This window comes from Podarcis pityusensis (assembly GCF_964106645.2).
Source record: "Podarcis pityusensis genome assembly, chromosome: 12".
NCBI lineage: Eukaryota > Metazoa > Chordata > Lepidosauria > Squamata > Lacertidae > Podarcis > Podarcis pityusensis.
The window spans coordinates 7,034,106-7,051,995 of record NC_138037.1 but is presented as its reverse complement, the minus strand read 5'-3'; the positions used below and the strand labels follow the sequence as shown (position 1 = coordinate 7,051,995).

Below are 17,890 nucleotides of genomic sequence, written 5' to 3'. Positions count from 1 at the left end.
CGCAGCAGTAGGTTTGCCACCCCCTGAGGAGCACCCAGAACCAGGCAGCGTTTCAGCGCTGTGCAAGATGGCCCACCTTCCCGGGCGCAAATCAGGGTGCTAGGCTTTGCCCCACGAAACCTTGCAAGCCTGGCTTCATCTTACATTCTAACTATTTCACGTAACCCCTTTCCAAGTGTTTGCTTTTATCGGTGCCTTTAAAAGAACGGTTCAGTCCAGACCAGTGGTTCTCAACCTGTGGGTCCCCAGATCTTGTTGGACTACAACTCCCATCATCCCTGAGCTCTGGCCTTGCTAGCTAGGGGTGATGGGAGTTGTAGTCCAACAACATCTGGGGACCCACAGGTTGAGAAAGGCTGGTCCACACACACACACACACACAAACACCCAACCTGGTGGCCTGCAGATGTTTTTGGACTACAACTCCCATCATCGCTGGCTAGCAAGACGAGTGGTCAGGGATGATGGGAGTTGTAGTCTGAAAAAGAGATGGAGACCAAAGTTTGGGAAAAACTGGTTTGGATTATCTTTGGTGAAACACTTTAGGGGTCTTTTGTGAGTTGCACAGTCGGAATTGCACCATGCTGCTCTTACTGAGCTGCACCACTCCAGATTGCAGAAAGGCGAGAGAGAGGCCACACTTTACTTGTCTAGCCACCATATTTACTCGAATCTAATACTCACCATTTTTGGCCAAATTACGTTGCGAAAATTTAGGCACACATTAGATTCAATGGGACATTTACATTCACCAGTGAATACTTTTTTTGGTTTCCAGGTTCTGAAAAAGGAGGTGTACGTTAGATTCGATGGTGTATTAGACTCTAGTAAATACGGTTTCCCCTACAGATAGAAAGCTACTTCTAGTCTAATTTTTTTACTGTATTATGGCCAGTATTGTTTTCCTTTGCAGTCCTTGCTGTATTTTCAGTCATGGATCCTGTATTGCTTGTGACATTGTTAAAACCATTTAAAAAAAACAAAAACAAAAAACATTTTCTTTAAGAGTCAGGAAGAACATTTCTAGTTCCAAGTGTCCAATAAGATCCGGGACTACGCATTATAATTTTGCTTCACCAAAGAAAAATATCTAAACATTTCTAACATGGGGTTTCTCAAACTTGGGTCTCCAGCTGCTTTTGGACTACAACTCCCATCATCCCTATCTAGCAGGGCCAGTGGTCAAGGATGATGGGAACTGTAGTCCAAAAAGTTTGGGAAACATTGTACAGTGGTGCCTCGCAAGACGAAAAGAATCCGTTCCGCGAGTCTCTTCGTCTTGCGGTTTTTTCGTCTTGCGAAGCAAGCCCATTAGCGGTTTAGCGGATTAGCGCTATTAGCGGCTTAGCGGGTTTAGCGGATCAGCTGATAAGCGGCTTAGAGGATCAGCTGATAAGCGGCTTAGTGGCTTAACGGATCAGCTGTTAAGCGGCTTAGCGGATCAGCTGATAAGCGGCTTAGCGATCAGCTGTTAAGCGGCTTAGCGGATCAGCTGATAAGCGGCTTAGCGGCTTGGGGAAAAGGGGGGGGGAGGAAAAAAACCCCGCAGGAACTCGCAAGACATTTTCGTCTTGCGAAGCAAGCCCATAGGAAATTCGTTTTGCGAAGCACCTCCAAAACGGAAAACCCTTTCGTCTAGCGGGTTTTCCGTCTTGCGAGGCATTCGTCTTGCGGGGCACCACTGTACATTCTCCTCCCTGATCTGCTAATTTTCTAAGTGCAGGTTTTGGAGGCCGTTCCGATTTTGCGGCCGCTCAGCAGCTTGCACGACCAGACGCTGCCAGTTCTTCGTTCCGGCAGGAGCTGAACCCGTACGATTTTGCTGTCCGTGTGTTTTGGCTCATTCCTAACCGTACAGATTTCCCTGGTAACCACGATTCTCCCTTGCTTTGCAGCCCACACCAAGGACATGCCGTTCACCTGTGAAACGTGTGGGAAGTCGTTCAAGCGAAGTATGTCTTTGAAGGTCCACTCTCTGCAGCACTCGGGGGAGAAGCCTTTCAAATGTGAGGTGAGAACCAGGTTCAGCCCGTCTTCTCTTCTTCTGCTTTCCAGTCTGCAGCGTGAACTTGGTCTGATGGATCTGTATTCAAGTCCTCTTCTTCTGCAGCCCATAGCCATCCTGCTTCCACGCAGAAAGGTTGAGTGTTTGAAACTCCATGCGTGAATCTGGGCTGGCTGCATTTTCTTAGTCCAGGCTTCCTCAACCTCGGCCCTCCCGATGTTTTTGGCCTACATCTCCCATGATCCCTAGCTAGCAGGACCAGTGGTCAGGGATGATGGGAATTGTAGTCTCAAAACATCTGGAGGGTTGCAGTTGAGGAAGCCTGCTCCAGATGCTTTGAGACTACAATTCCCTTCTGAGGAATTCCCACTGAGGTCCAGCGCCGAGGGTCTTCTGGCAGTTCCCTCACTGCGAGAATCCAAGTTACAGGGAACCAGGCAGAGGGCCTTCTCGGTGGTGGTACCCGCCCTGTGGAACGCCCTCCCACCAGATGTCAAAGAGAACAACAACTACCAGACTTTGAGAAGACATCTGAAGGCAGCCCTGTTTAAGGAAGCTTTTAATGTTTGAGGCATTACTGTATTTTAATATTTTGTTGGAAGCCACCCAGAGTGGCTGGGGAAGCCCAGCCAGATGGCCAGGGTATAAATAATAAATTATTATAATTATTTATTATTGTTATTGGGGAAGCCTGGAGTAACACTTGTTCTGTTTTGGTTTATAAAAGTGCAGGATGTTTTCACTTCCTGGTAATTGCAGTTTTATTGCAACATAGCTCATTATTTGAACTGGACTTTCTAAACACAGTTAAAAAAACATACGGTTATGCACAGTATTATTTTTAAAGTATATATTTACAGATGTGTTCATATTCTATGGCAGGTTGAGGAACCCTACCTCGCAGGGTTGTTTTGTGGGTAAAATGCCGTGGGAAGGATAGGAGCATAATACGTCATTTTTGAGCTCCTGGGAGGAAAGGCAGGATATAAATAAAACTGCTGAATGAAATGGACCTTTTGGTTTAATACAACAGAGGCCTTTCCTTCATGCAAACTTCCTGCCTTTTCTTATTCCATACCTCCATTCTCTCCCTGTCCAGAACTGCAACGAGAGGTTCCAGTACAAGTACCAACTCCGTTCTCACATGAGCATCCACATCGGTCACAAGCAGTTCATGTGCCAGTGGTGCGGGAAGGACTTCAACATGAAGCAGTACTTTGACGAGCACATGAAAACACACACAGGTAAGGGATCCATGGCTCGGGGTGGACAAACCAGCCAAGTTTCCGTTTCTTGCCTTCCCAGTCTTAAGTCCAGCCCCATTTCCACAGCTGCGCACAGTACTGACTGACCAGTGCCTGTAACGTCATGAACCCACCTCTTCTGTCCTGTCCCATATTCCAAGCGGTTCCACAAAACTTCTCTTTAAAATTGTGAATCCTTTCTTGTTCCAACAGGTTTTGGGGAAATGGACTGCTTTTAATTAAAGGGTTGGTGCTGTGCTGTTTTTATTACAGTTATTTTCAACAGATTTTATATATGCACATAGTTTTAATTCTATCCATGTGTGGTCGTTATTTAATGATTCCCCCTCCCTCTATGTTTAGCAGGTCTTATTTTTATTTCTAAGCTGCCTTAAGTCTCCTGTCAGGGGAAAACGTGGTAGGTAAATAGATATATCGTCATTATCACTTTATTTGTATGCTGTCTCAAAGAAAGAAATAGGCTCAAAGAAGCTCGCAACAGTGAGAACAATACATAAGCAACCATTATAATTTCAAAACAGCAACCATAACAAAACCTCAACAATAAACCATGACTGAATTCTGGAAAGCTGGAGGCCTTGTGGGTAGGTGGGTCCTGTCTCCCAGAACCATCCCCACAAAGCGTGTTCTCCTTCATGGAGAGCACGTGTTGCGGTGGGGGCCGCCAGGACACTCCAAAGTTGGGGGCGGCCTAATTGATCGTTGGCCACTGATGCGATTGGGGCTTCCCTTGTTGTTGGGAAGAAGTTAATGTTGCCATTTGTTGATTGACAGCCAGAAATGCTTAAACTCCTTGCACGAGGCTAGGGCTTCCTCTCTTTGCCCGTGCATCGGATTGCCCGCCCCCCCCCCCTAGAATTAGGGTTGTTCGCTTTGACCTTGCTATGCCTGTCATGGGGTCATCTGTTCTTGGGGCAGGGGCCCGGTAGGAATTTTGTCCATCTGGCTGATTGGCTGGTGCCATTTGGTTTTTGCCTACTGCGTAGCAAATCGTCACAACTTGTAAGGTTGCGGTTAGGCATTGGTTTATGGTTTGGTTGGTTGAGGGGCATGGATTGGCTGTGCCTGCCCCTCTAATGCTGCTGCTGCAAGGGATTCCGTTAAAGGAATTGGGGGCTAACTATTGCTTGTCCACTCTGTCAAGGGGGCTCGGGCCATAGCAATGAGCTCTTGGTTGCAATTGGGGTGAGGGCAGGTTCCCTGCTCCGTCACTACCCCCAAATTTATTCCCCTATTCTGACTTTCGCATCGTGCGGAATGTCAGTCTGTCCCCCACGGTGGGGGCAGATAGTCGCAGCCAATGCCTAAGCAACCACTCACAAATTTGTATTTTAATAAATTTGTGGCCAAAATTATGCCAAAAATCTTAAACAAAAAATTCTGTGTGATGTGTGAGTTATTGGGGTGGCCCTGGGGACCTCGACACGCAACAAACCTGTGAGGCAGATTATTCTGAGAAGCAGTGACTGGCCCCAAATCACCCAGTAAGCTTCATGGGCAATTGGGCATTCGAACCCTGGCCTCCTGGGTCATTTTGCATTTTTATGTTGCGAACTATCCTGTGATCTTTGGAGGAAGGGCAGTAGTACACAACTTTAATCAATAATCAGAATAACGATAATAGTCCCGTACTCTAACCACTTTGCTAAACTGGCTCTACCAGTCATCGAATATATATAATTATATTAAATTAGCCAACTTTGAACAAGTTTCTAGGCCTCAGCTTTCCCAAAGACCCCATTGGCACCACCACTCTCCGCCCCCCCCCCAATTCCTTTTAATCCCAGAGTGTCAGTTTGCATTTCTTAGTACAAAAAGTACCGTATTTTTCGCTCTATAAGACGCACCAGACCACAAGACGCACCTAGTTTTTGGAGGAGGAAAACAAGAAAAAAAAATTCTGAATCTCAGAAGCCAGAACAGCAAGAGGGATCGTTGCGCAGTGAAAACAGCAATCCCTCTTGCTGTTCTGGCTTCTGGGATAGCTGCGCAGCCTGCATTCGCTCCATAAGACGCACACACATTTCCCCTTACTTTTTAGGAGGGAAAAAGTGAGTCTTATAGAGCAAAAAATACGGTACATCTGATATGTAGAGATCTTTCCTATTCTACTTAACTCTTCTGCAAGCTTCTCTGTGTGAAAGAAGCAAGCAGAAGGTTCCTGATGTTTGGGTTATCCCTTCAGAGGAGCTGAGTGCAGCTGGCTTTAACTGCTTCTCTTATCTCTTTCAGTCAAGGTCACGCTGACTATAAAAGCAGGGCCAGAAGGAATCTTGTTTTCCCTTTCGCTTTCTATCTCTTTCCCTTCTGGTGTGGTGTTCTGTACACCAGGCATGTCCAAAGTCCATTTTGGGGGCCTAATCCGGCCCTCTGGTCGTTTTAATCTGGCCCCTGTGGCAGTTTATCTCCTGGAGTAAAATCCTAAAAAAAGCTGAACAACTTCAATCCTAAAAAAAGGATTCGGTTGGCTCTTTGGTCGGCCCTCAGGGCCCTTTATTTCATCAAATCTGGCCCTCTCTGAAAAAAGTTTGGATACCACTGCTGTACATAGAATGTTTAGCATTAAGGTTTAGATTTATTATAAATTACTGTAAATTAAAGTCAAGTCTGCTGCAACTGGATTTCTTATGGACAGAGCCGATCCTGAATGTATTGGATTTGTGACCATTTTGCTCATTTGCCTTCAGTTAAATAAGTTGGAGTTCTTGTTATTAAATATACCAATATATCTGACTATGGACTTACATGAACTTATCCCTACTCATACACTCTTATGTCTAATTCTGTAACGAATTATTGTGTTATACATATCCTTATGAGTTTGAGTTCGTAATCTCTGTTTGAGTTTGTAATCTCTATTTGAGTTTGTAATCCTTGCCAGAATACATACTTTTGAATGGATTAGTTTTTGTTACAATTGACTATTGATTTGCGAGTAGGGACCACTCCCACGACTGAAATTTATATTGGCCAGAGTTCTGGGTGTGCTTTTTTCTTGGCATTTGCTTTCAGTAGCAGTAAAGCTCTGCTGGATGAAAGACAATTGCCTCTGGCCTATTTTTTTGGGAATCCTGCAACGTGTTTAAGTTGTTACTCTGCTAACTATACGTTGGAGTTGCGTGGTGAGTCCCCCCCCCCCCCACCAGTAGATATAAAGACACGGGACAACATTATTTAGGTGAATGGGCTAAAATTGGCCACAAATTGGTTACAGGTGATGAGCGGTATTGGCTTAGGCATTTGTCCTAATCAACTATCCGGCTTCAGTCTGTCTGTCTGAGAGGCCGGGAAGGGTTAACACCAGCAGGGGGAGTCCTGCTGATGCACATCAACTAGGCACTCCCCGGGGTCACCGCTCGGGGGCGTGCCTTGGGCCCTGGCCTCCCTAGGCTTCGGATGAGGCCACGCCCCCCAGAGTCCTTTACCGGACCACCCTTCACTATCCGGGGGAGGTGATGGCGCTCCTCCCCCCATTCATCTGCATAACAGCACCCCGACCAATGCCTAAGCTCCAAACCGTAGAAGTTGTGATGATTTGCTACGAGGTAGGCGAAAATACCAAGTGGCTGGTGCCAATTTGCCAAGTGGAAAAATTCCTACCAGGCCCCTTAACGGCGACCAACCAAAGTCCATAGCAAGGTCAAAGGAGAAACCTTGAAGGGTGGGTGGGTGGGTGGGAAATTCCCCAGCTGATCGGCGGCAAAAGAGGACGCTCCTCTGCCGCGCTTGCCCTTAAATGGGGCGAGCCACACCCCCTGAGCCAGCCGATTGGCTGGCCAGGGAATGACGCGTCAGAGGATTCCCCTGGTCGCGCAGGGCTGGGAGTGGGAAGCCCGCAATGCCACCTCCTCCTTAGGTCGGAAGTAGCTTTCTGCTCCTCCCTTTCCATGGAGGCGCAGATTGCAGTTATAACATAGGTGGTATTTTTTCATCTCTGCCAAGCTAAGCAGTTGGCTCCTTATCCCTCTCGCCCTGACCTAGCCATTGTAATCCACGCGACGGTCACCTCCAGACTGGATTATTGTAACTCGCTTTACGTGGGGCTGCCCTTGAGACTGACCCAGAAACTCCAGCGGGTGCAGAATGCCGTGGCGAGACTCCTTATAGGGTCTTCGCTGCGAGATCACATTCACCCGGTGCGATACCAGCTGCATTGGCTCCCGGTGGAGTACAGGATCAGGTTTAAGGTGCTGGTTTTAACTTTTAAAGTCCTATACGTCCTAGGACCCTCGTACCTATGCGACCGCCTCTCCTGGTATGTCCCACAGAGAAACTTACGGTCTTCAAATAAAAACATCTTGAAGGTCCCAGGCCACAGAGAGGTTAGGCTGGCCTCAACTAGAGCTAGGGCTTTTTTGGCTGTGGCTCCGATCTGGTGGAACGCTCTGTCACAAGAGACTAGGGCCCTGCGGGACTTGACATTTTTCCGCAGGGCCTGCAAGACAGAACTGTTCCACCAGGCCTTTGGCCAGGGCACAGCCTGACTCCCTCCTTTGGCAATCTTCGCGGAGCTCTGGCCCAATGGTTGCCATTGGTTAGATTTGAATTAATTTTATAATGAATGATTTTAGAGTGTTGTGTTGTACTGTTGTTAGCCACCCTGAGCCCGGCTTCGGCTGGGGAGGGCGGGATATAAATAAAATTATTTATTATTATTATTATTATTATTATTATTATTATTATTAATATGGAGTAGGATTTCAATGACACAATGTCTCCTGCCATCTTTCTTCTCCCTTCTCCTCAGGCGAAAAGCCATATATCTGTGAGATCTGTGGGAAGAGCTTCACCAGCCGGCCCAACATGAAGCGCCACCGCCGGACGCACACGGGCGAGAAGCCCTACCCTTGCGACGTCTGCGGCCAGCGCTTCCGCTTCTCCAACATGCTGAAGGCCCACAAGGAGAAGTGCTTCCGGGTGAGCAACCCCGTGGCCTCGGACCCCAACGGCAACAACGCCATCGGCCTCGCCGCTCCCCAGGCCGCCGGCTCGCCTCAACTGACCACGGGCGTCCCGCTGCATGGTACACCACATTCCCATGCGCTCCCGTTGCCCCTCATGCATGTGCACGCACAGAGCATCCCTCCTCCGCCGCTCTTGCCGCCGCCGCCGCCTCTCTTCCCAGGCAGCAGAGTGAACTTGAACAACTAGGCCCTCGCCCAGCTGTTGAGCGTGCGGGCGCAGAACCGGCCTGTAATTCAGTAAGTGCCCAGCAGGTGTCAGTCACGAATGTCGTGGGCAGCCGTTGGTTTGGGTTTTTCTTCTTCAACAGGGCCTGGTCTTTTGCCTCCAGCTTGAAGAGGTTGAGGTTCTCAACTCCGAGCAGGAGGACCAAGCCATCTTTGCTGCTTGAGTTGCATAGAATTTGAAGGTCACGTTATGCTTTCTTCACGCGTGGAAGGCTGTAGACCAAATGCCGCTGCCGTCCATTTTTGGGGGCTCTGAAGATCTTGGGTTGTGCTAAAGGCTGTTCGACAGACCTTGTCGGTTTTATTGGCTCGGATGAGAGCATTTTCTTTAGCTTATCCTGCCACGTATGGTGGAGAGGAGAGGTTGAGCACGTAACAAGAGTCCTTTTGGATTAGTCTATCTAGTCTAGCACCATGTTCTCACAGTGGCCAACCTAAGGTGAAGCCCCTGAGTAGCACTCTCTCCCCATTAACACCAGTCCTGAGAGATCTGCATTGGCTCCCAGTACGTTTCCGAGCACAATTCAAAGTGTTGGTGCTAACCTTTAAAGCCCTAAAGGGCCTTGGTCCTGTATACCTGAAGGAGCGTCTCCACCCCCATCGTTCAGCCCGGACACTGAGGTCCAGCGCCGAGGGCCTTCTGGCGGTTCCCTCGCTGCGAGAAGTGAGGTTACAGGGAACCAGACAGAGAGGGCCTTCTCGGTAGTGGCGCCCGCCCTGTGGAATGCCCTCCCTTCAGATGTGAAGGAAATAAGTAGCTATCTTATCTTTAAAAGACATCTGAAGGCAGCCCTGTTTAGGGAAGTTTTTAATATTTAGTGCTGTATTGTTTTTAACACTCGATTGGGAGCCGCCCAGAGTGGCTGGGGAAACCCAGCCAGATGGGCGGGGTATAAATAACAAATTATTATTATTATTATTATTATTATTATTATTATTATTATTATATTTGCCATTCCCAGCAACCACTTTGCAGAGGCATATAGCGTCCTTCCCTTGAAGTGTTTATGTTTCCCTTGAACCTGTGGCCTTCTGGGTGTTGCTGGGCAATCACCTTCCTTCACTCCAGACCCACTATGGGCCATCAGCACTTGGGGGGCCAGAAGGTTCCTTGTCCTCCACCTTGGAGCTTGGTTGGGGCTGAGAAGCTTTCATGCAAGCCAACGAGCTTGGAAGAGATCCATTGCGGCTTCTCGTTTCTCTCTCTAAAGCAGCGGTTCTCAACCTGTTGGTCCCCAGATGTTGTTGGACTACAACTCCCATCATCCCTGAGCTCTGGCCTTGCTAGCTAGGGGTGATGGGAGTTGTAGTTCTCCCCCCCTCAAAAATATTTATCAGTTTTCTCTTATAACACAGAGACAAAAACACAAAAGAAAAACATTACATTTGACACAACATAAAAACTTAACAACAATAAAAACACACAAAATAAAAGAAGAAATTTTCCTTCTTATGCCCTGGTGTATTTACATTGCTAAAAGACTTCCTCGACACCCTCCCATCTGGATTTCATCATATCACATATTTGGCAGTTCCCAATTTCATATTTATAACATCAATATCTTCTTTCAGTACATACTTCTTAACCTTACTTCCAATTGTAATCCATAATAATCTTTATTATTAAACTTTTTCTATCCCTTAACTTAACCTATTACTTCTAGGGATTTCTTAATTATCTTATATTACGATATCTCACTAAATATTCTTTAAATTTCTTCCAGTCTTCTTATGTTTCCTCCTCTTTCTGGTCGTGGATTCTTCCAGTCAGGTCATCCAGCTCCGATAAGTCCACCATCTTCATCTGCCATTCTTCTATTGTCGGTATTTCTTGCAGTTTCCAATTTTTGGCTAATGAAAGTCTTCCTGCTGTAGTGGCATACAAAAAGAGTCTAACATCCTTCTTGGGCAATTCTGGTCCTGTCATTCCAAGTAGAAAGGCTTCTGGTTTCTTAATAAATGTATTTTTCAACATTTTTTTCTTAATTCATTATAAATCTTTCCCCAGAAGTCTTTCACCTTGGGAGGTGAACAAAGAAAGAGATGGGAGTTGTAGTTCAACAACATCTGGGGATCTACAGGTTGAGAAAGGCTGCTCTAAAGGAATGGGGAAAAGTGAAACCTTCTCTCGCAGTTGAGCTGCAGGGAAACAGCAAGCCCAGGGTGTGGTTGATGCCATGATTTGTGGAAGTGGCTGGATGTTGTGTCTCCCAGAGGCCAGCTTTCCATTCCTTAAGAGCCCAGGAAGCTGCCTTCATACCAAAACAAGACCTGTGTCCATCTAGTTCAATATTGTCTACACTGAATGGTAGCAGCTCCCTAGAATTTCAGGAGGGGGGTTTCTCCCAGCCCGACCAGAAGATGACTTGGGGGATTGACCTGGGACCTTCTGGTTGCAAAGTAAATACTCTAACCATTGAGCCTACAGCCCTTCCTCCCCTTCCTCCATCTTTTGGTATCAGCACGACTTGTGACTTCTCATTCTCAGTCGCTCGAGGGACCCGTTCCTCCCTGCACAATGGGAAAGACGAGGCTGAACCTCGTTGGTGGTCCGTGAAATTGCACCAGAGGAGAAGAGTCCTTCTCTTGATTTTCGTCTTGGTGTACAGATCCCCTCTCACCCTTGATGGTTTGCATGGCTTTAAGACAAGCAGGCTCTACGGAAGAGTCTTTGTGTACCCGAGAAATGGAAATAAGGGCATAGGCGCTTGATCTACAGCCTTCTGTTAATTCCAGTAATTTGTCAGTGGGCTAATGCACTAAGCAAACTCCGTTAGGGTCGTACCTGCCTACTTTCTCCTCTGCCAAATGCTTCTGAGCTGGCCTGGGCAAGGATCTCTGGCCTCTTTTTTTGTAACATAAATAATTTATTATTTTAACCTTTTTGCACTTTATTAATCCATCATAGTAACTCTTCCTCGTTTGGGTGCTGGGAAGGTATTCCGGACTCTGTTGCAGGCTAATGAAATCAGCAGGCCAGTTCGCTCACCTGCCACTGCCAAGCCGGTTCTGTTCATTTCAAAGACAAGACGCCTCATTCAAGCCCTACGGAAAACAGGCAGAACTTGAACAGCTGCAGCGCATAGGTGGATTTGCCCCATCGGCATGCAAAAAAACAACAACACAACCCCACATGCGCACGGACAGGTCCGTGTGCAATGGGCGACTTGCGAGTCTCTTTGGGTATTCAATTCGGCAATTTCTCTTCCTTTGCCTGAAACTTCACGGCTCCTCTTCAGCTAAGACGCCCAGACCACCTTGCCTCTCTATGTATTTGGGGTTTTTTTCTGTGTGTATATGTGTTTGTCTTTACTGTGAACTGAAGCAGGGCTGGTCCCTGGAACAACAGCCATAACAAACGGACAGGAAAAGATGCGGTGAGAAAGTTGTGGCTTGGGCAGGTGGGGGAAAAGGTCGAGATGGTGCAATAATTGCTAGGTGTGTCGGGACGAAACGCCGCGGCGCCGAACCCTTTGGGAAGAAGACGTCGCAGGCCTCTTCGTGAGAGAGGCTTCCCGGTTTGACTGTCCGTGGCAACCTCTTCCAGAGACTTTACAGAGTGATGGCTAGCATCGGGGAGAGGGGGTGTCTTTCCTGCACCCCTCAAAATAACCCCAACAACCTCGTGTTACTTTGGAGAAAGAGAAAAAGGCAACGTACCATGACTCCACATGCCTCAAAGGTAATATTCTGAATGCGTTGCTTTCTACAGCGTTTGAAACCCGTTGCCCGAATATGCCAAGAACGAAGAGAAACTAAAAAGACGCGTGTATCGGGAACTCTCTCTTTTAGCGTTACAAACAAAAAAATATTTACAATGAAGCACTTTATTCTATATAGATCTGGGGTGGGTGGGGTTGGGGGGTGGGGAGGAGGATGATCTGAGTTCTGAGAACATTGGTTTAAAAAAAGGAAAGAAGCGGCATCAGAAATGTTCTGCAAAATATATTGCAAACTTTCCGTTTTAACAGTCGTGTGAATAACCTGCTTATGCTTTTACTTTCTAACTTGCAAGGGAAGCAGCACTCTGTGGTCAATGATCGCAGCCACTTCTTGCGTTTCTCCTGTTTCTCCTCAAATTGAAGGGTGCTGGGAGGGGAGGGGGCGGATGACAGAGCAGCTTTGGCACCGTTGGCCAGTGGTGTTTAGTTCCCGTTGGGTCTGGCAGGGCGGAAGGTGGGGAGCCCACCAGTAGGTGGCGCCAGAGCCAGCAGCAGGCAGAGCAAATTCTCACTAGGCGGCCATCTTGTCCCACCCTGCTGAGTTGTATGAGGGCAAAACTGAGCCTAAAAAGGAGGAGGCAGGGCCATTCTCCCCACAAACACCTCTTTTGGCCACGTAATGCTAGTCTGTGCATGCAGGGAAGGCGCTATTGGCTGCAAAGGATCTGTGTGTGTTAGGGGCAAGCTTAATCGTTCCCCGGGGGAGGGGGAGAATAGGTAGGGGGAGCGTCCCCAATTTTCTCCCCTTAAAATCAAACCACCTGCATGTGCAGCACCGTCAACCCATAAGGGTGTTCTCTGAGGTAACATGGAGCATTGTTCCAGAAGCTTCCAGAGAGTTGTGTTGAATTTGCGGCTGTAACCCCCAGAGAGGAGGACCCCTGCAAGTGCCAGGGACCATTCCTGGTATGCCAGGCTGCTTCCCACCCCACCCCACCCCAAATTATCCAGAAGCGAGTCCTTCTCCAAATAAACCAGGAGACCCCACCCACCCAAATTTTCGGGTTTCCCTTATGCAAGCCGTTCCTTCTCGGCTTCAGGCCTCTCATTCCCTCCCCTCTCAATAATCATACTGACCTTGCAGAGTTGTTGAAAGGTTTGCAAGCTAGGGGAAGCTGAGCGTTTTGGACTGCGTTTCAGAGCTGCCATCCCACATCTCTGGGAAGACACTTTCAACCTTTCCTTGGTTGGTTGGTGGGTGGGTGGGTGGGTGGGTGGGTTTGTTTCCATCACTATAGTTCACCCCACATTTATCACTTGTGGGGAGATGCCAGCCTGCAGGCCAGTCTCGGCCAGCCAGGGTTTCAGTTTGGTCCGTGAGGTAGTCCGCATGAAACCATATCAACTTGGCCATCAGATGACGTTACCTCAGTGGGCAGTTGACGTCAGATGGCGGGTGGGTTCGGCAGGTGCTGTCAGTCCCTGCAGGCTTCAGCTGATATGTAAGCATGGGTTCAATCCTAGGATTGGCTGCCCCCAGGGAACTGCCCTCTGCAATCGCTCCCTGCAGAATATCTCATCAGCGGCTGAGCAGCGAGTTCATTCCTGCTTGGGTGCTATCTGCCCACATCCCTGTGGACCATTGGGCAGGTCTGTGGGACCAGCCAATCACTGCAACATCATCCAACCAAAATCCAGGTGTTCCCACCCACCTGTTGAAAGTTGGCCCATGGTGGCTTGGGAAAATAAAGAGCTGGCCTGTTCTATATAAGGCAAACACACTGCTGGGAAAAGTGGCATATCGCAGGTTGGAAGGTCCAATGCCTGGACATCTTAAGCTGTGGTTCTGCAGGACTATCCACGAGATCCTTAGCTTTTCAAACGCGCTGCTCCAAAAACAAGCCAGGCACACAGAGACCTGCCTTGTTGCAGCTTGGGTTACCTGCCCAGAGCCCAGAATTGCTTAGGCCAGGGGTGTGAGATGCCTGTTTCTTCCTCCAGGTACAGTAGGACTGCAGCTCCCATCATCTCTTGCCACGGGCCATGCTGGCTGGGGATGATGGGAGCTGGAGTTCAACCGAACCTGGAAGGGCCACTGATTCCTCAACCCTACTCTGCCTTGACTGGGAGCAGCTTTTGCAGGGTCCTCGGTAGGTCTCCTGCTAACCAGTGGTCCTTGAAACTTGGCGTGCCGTTGGGGGTTGAACCCAGGATCTTCTAAGCCCAAGCAGATGTTCTGTCACTGAGCTATGGCCCGTCCCCTCCCTACATCCCCTGTGTGGATATTCTTGCAAGAGTGCAGGTAGCATCAGCTGGAAGCCTCCAAAACTGGGGATATGACTGAATAGGACCTTTTTGGCAGCGAGGCAGGATCCCTACTGAGTGTGCCTGTGTGATGCTTGCGTTTCAGAGAATCATAGAATTGTCGAGTGGGAAGGGACCCCAAGGGTCATCCAGTCCAACCCCCTGCGATGCAGAAATCTCAACATGCAGTCCCCCATTCCCCACCCCTCATTCCAGTTCAGGTGCCTGCCTAACTATTGTGTGAATCTGGAAAGGGGAAGGAGAGTTTCTGCACCCTTTCTAGGCTCCTGTGAATGAATGGATGATTGTGTACAGGATGCTGGTGTGCCCTTTTCTCCTCCTGATTTAGGGAGGCTGGACACTTGGGCAAAGCTGCATGCAACACGCTTTTTATCCCTGGCATACGAAAAGGACGTGTGTTATCACAAAGAACGTCGGAAGAACAGTTCAGGGAGTCAGGCATGTTTAGCCTGGAAAAGAGGAGATGAGATAAAGGTAAAGGGACCCCTGACCATTAGGTCCAGTCGTGGCCGACTCTGGTGTTGCGGCGCTCATCTTGCTTTACTGGCCGAGGGAGCCAGCATACAGCTTTCGGGTCATGTGGCCAGCATGACTAAGCCGCTTCTGGCGAACCAGAGCAGCACACAGAAACGCTGTTTACCTTCCCACCGGAGCGGTGCCTATTTATCTACTTGCACTTTGAGGTGCTTTTGAACTGCTAGGTGGGCAGGAGCAGGGACCGAGCAATGGGAGATCACCCCGTTGCGGGGATTCCAACCGCTGACCTGATTGGCAAGTCCTAGGCTCTGTGGTTTAACCCACAGCGCCACCCGCGTCCCTAGGAGATGAGATAGCCATCTTCAAATATATCAAGGGCTATGGAAGAGAGAACGAGCTTGTTTTCTCCTGCTCCAGAGGGTAGGACTCAAACCAAGGGCTTCAAGCGATGAGAAAGGAGATTCCAGCTAAACTTCAGACCTACCTTTCTGGCAGTGAGAGCTGTTTGACAGCGGACTCCCACGAGAGGGGGTGGACTCTCCTTCCTCGGAGGTTTTTAAGCAGAGGTTAGGTGGCCTTCTGTTATGGATGCTCTAGTTGAGATTCCTGCATTTTTAATGCCAACTCTATGAAGAGTCCTGTTGGATCAGGTCAAAGGCCCACCTAGTCTAGTCCAGTGTCCTGTTCCCACGGTGGCCAACAAGACGCTTGCCCAAAGCTTCCAAGCAGGACCCGATCGCAACACCTCTCTCGCGCATTGTGATTTCCAACAGCCTCCATTCAGAGACCTCTGGCAGTGTTGGCAGAGCATAGCTGCCGTGTCTAGTAGCTCTCAGTAGCCCTTTCCTCCATCAGTTTGCCCAATCCTCCTTCAAAGCCATCTAAGGCCATTATTGCCGCTTGTGGGAGTGAAGCCCCTAGTCCAGGGGTGGCCAACTCCCAAGAGACTGCGATCTACAGTGGTACCTTGGCTTACAGACGCTTCAGGTTACAGATGCTTCAGGTTACAGACTCCGCTAACCCAAAAATAGTACCTCGGGTTAAGAACTTTGCTTCAGGATGAGAACAGAAATTGTGTGGTGGTGGCGGGAGGCCCCATTAGCTAAAGTGGAGCTTCAGGTTAAGAACAGTTTCAGGTTAAGAATGGACCTCCAGAACGAATTAAGTTCTTAACCCAAGGTACCACTGTAGAGGAAGGAGTGACCTGTTCACGTTCAGCTCGTGGGCTTCCCAGGGGTGCAGCCATAGCCCCAGGAACATGATTTTGAGGTGGTGCAAACCAAGCACGGATCCCCATCCAGTGATCTACTGATCTTCCAATAGGTCACGGTCTACCCGTTGGACATGCCTGTCCTAGTCTAATAACCTCTGTGTAGGGTGAAGAAGCACTTTGTCTCTCCTGAATCCTGACCGCAGCGTTAGGAAGAGAGCATGCTAGGAATTCCTGCCCCGGGAGATGCGAACGGAGGTTTTCTTGCATGACCCTCTCCACGCCCTCTGTCTGCGTTCTGACAACAGCCCTGTGACGTTGGCCAATTTAAAAATGGAGAGTTGAGGAGGCAGTGAGTGAGAAAGAGTGGCTTGGCTACCCTGCGTCTAATAAAGCTGATTGTGAAACGTGAAGCCAGTTCACAACTCGGGTGTTTGACTACTTTGCGATTACACCAGTCAACAAAAGTTTGAAGGAAAGATCGGAAGGAAATTTCCAGGGTTCCTATGAATAGATTATTTGAGGCTTCGTAGAGCAGCTTGCTAGATAGAAGCTAAGCCATTTCTACAGGGGTTTGGGGAGACCAGGCTGGCCCCGTCTCTCCTGCAACAATACAGAAAAGACAGGTGAGCGTGAGTACAGAACATCCTTCAGAACTTGGGCTGATTACAAAATTGAGCCTGGGTTTTTTTCCCTTGGCATATCGTACCAGCCTGCTAACTTTCTTAAGGGTTCACTATGAAAAGCTCCTTGGTAACAGCTCCTTTATTACGACAGACTCCTTGTTAACAATGTCGTCTTCTTCTTTTAGGGAATTGGAAATGAGCGTTGAGGGTCTCTGATCTGTCATTTGAACCATAAAACATTCCTAATGCTTTTTTTTAATTAAAAAGTATATATACATATATTATTTAGGCCCTGCTTCTTCCAATTAATATCAAACACTCAACGGACAGTGGGACCTTGCTTAATCTAAACAAAATGTTCTATTTTGTTGAGGGACATTTTTTGAGGGGGGTGGGGAGGAATTGGAGAGCTGTTTCCAAATCTTACACCAAAATAAAACGGAACTTTCTTGATCTGAGTGCGCGTGCCGTTCTTTTTCCAGGAGGAAAATCTCTTGTGTGTCTAGTTATTTGTGAGCCTCAGTGTCTATTGTTGAGATGTTCAGGGGAAAGTTGGGAATATAAGATGGAACAAGCAATTTGAGTCTGAGGTTACTGGAACACACGGTTTGACCTAAAGGGTTTAGCTACCCCAGGAGAAAGAGAGAGGAATCTGTGGGAGAAGGGACAGAGTCAAGAGCATAGGTAGGCAAACTAAGGGCCGAAGGCTGGATCAGGCCCAATCACCTTCTAAATCTGGCCTGCGGGTGGTCCGGGAATCAGCATGTTTTTACATGAGTAGAATGTGTCCTTTCATTTAAAATGCATCTCTAGGTTATTTGTGGGGCCTGCCTGGTGTTTTTATATGAGTAGAATGTGTCCTTTTATTTAAAATGCATCTCCGGGTTATTTGTAAAGGTAAAGGGACCCCTGACCATTAGGTCCAGTCACAGACGACTCTGGGGTTGCGGCGCTCATCTCGCTTTATTGGCCAAGGGAGCCGGAATACAGCTTCCAGGTCATGTGGCCAGCATGACTAAGCCGCTTCTGGCGAACCTGAGCAGCGCACGGAAATGCCGTTTACCTTCCCGCCAGAGCGGTACCTATTTATCTACTTGCACTTTGATGTGCTTTCGAACTGCTAGGTTGGCA

The 17,890-nt window shown here is 48.3% G+C and overlaps 1 protein-coding gene across 1 annotated transcript in view; it reads left to right on the top strand.

The window, feature by feature from the left end:
- ZBTB47 (zinc finger and BTB domain containing 47) overlaps positions 1-11,338 on the top strand; it is a 45,556-nt gene extending 34,218 nt beyond the window's left edge. The window contains exons 4-6 of the mRNA XM_080974080.1: positions 1,896-2,011; positions 3,105-3,249; positions 8,018-11,338. Of these exons, the coding sequence (XP_080830206.1) occupies positions 1,896-2,011; positions 3,105-3,249; positions 8,018-8,421 (665 nt within the window). The 3' untranslated portion in view covers positions 8,422-11,338. The remainder of the gene's footprint in view (positions 1-1,895; positions 2,012-3,104; positions 3,250-8,017) is intronic.
- Positions 11,339-17,890: the final 6,552 nt, after the last annotated feature.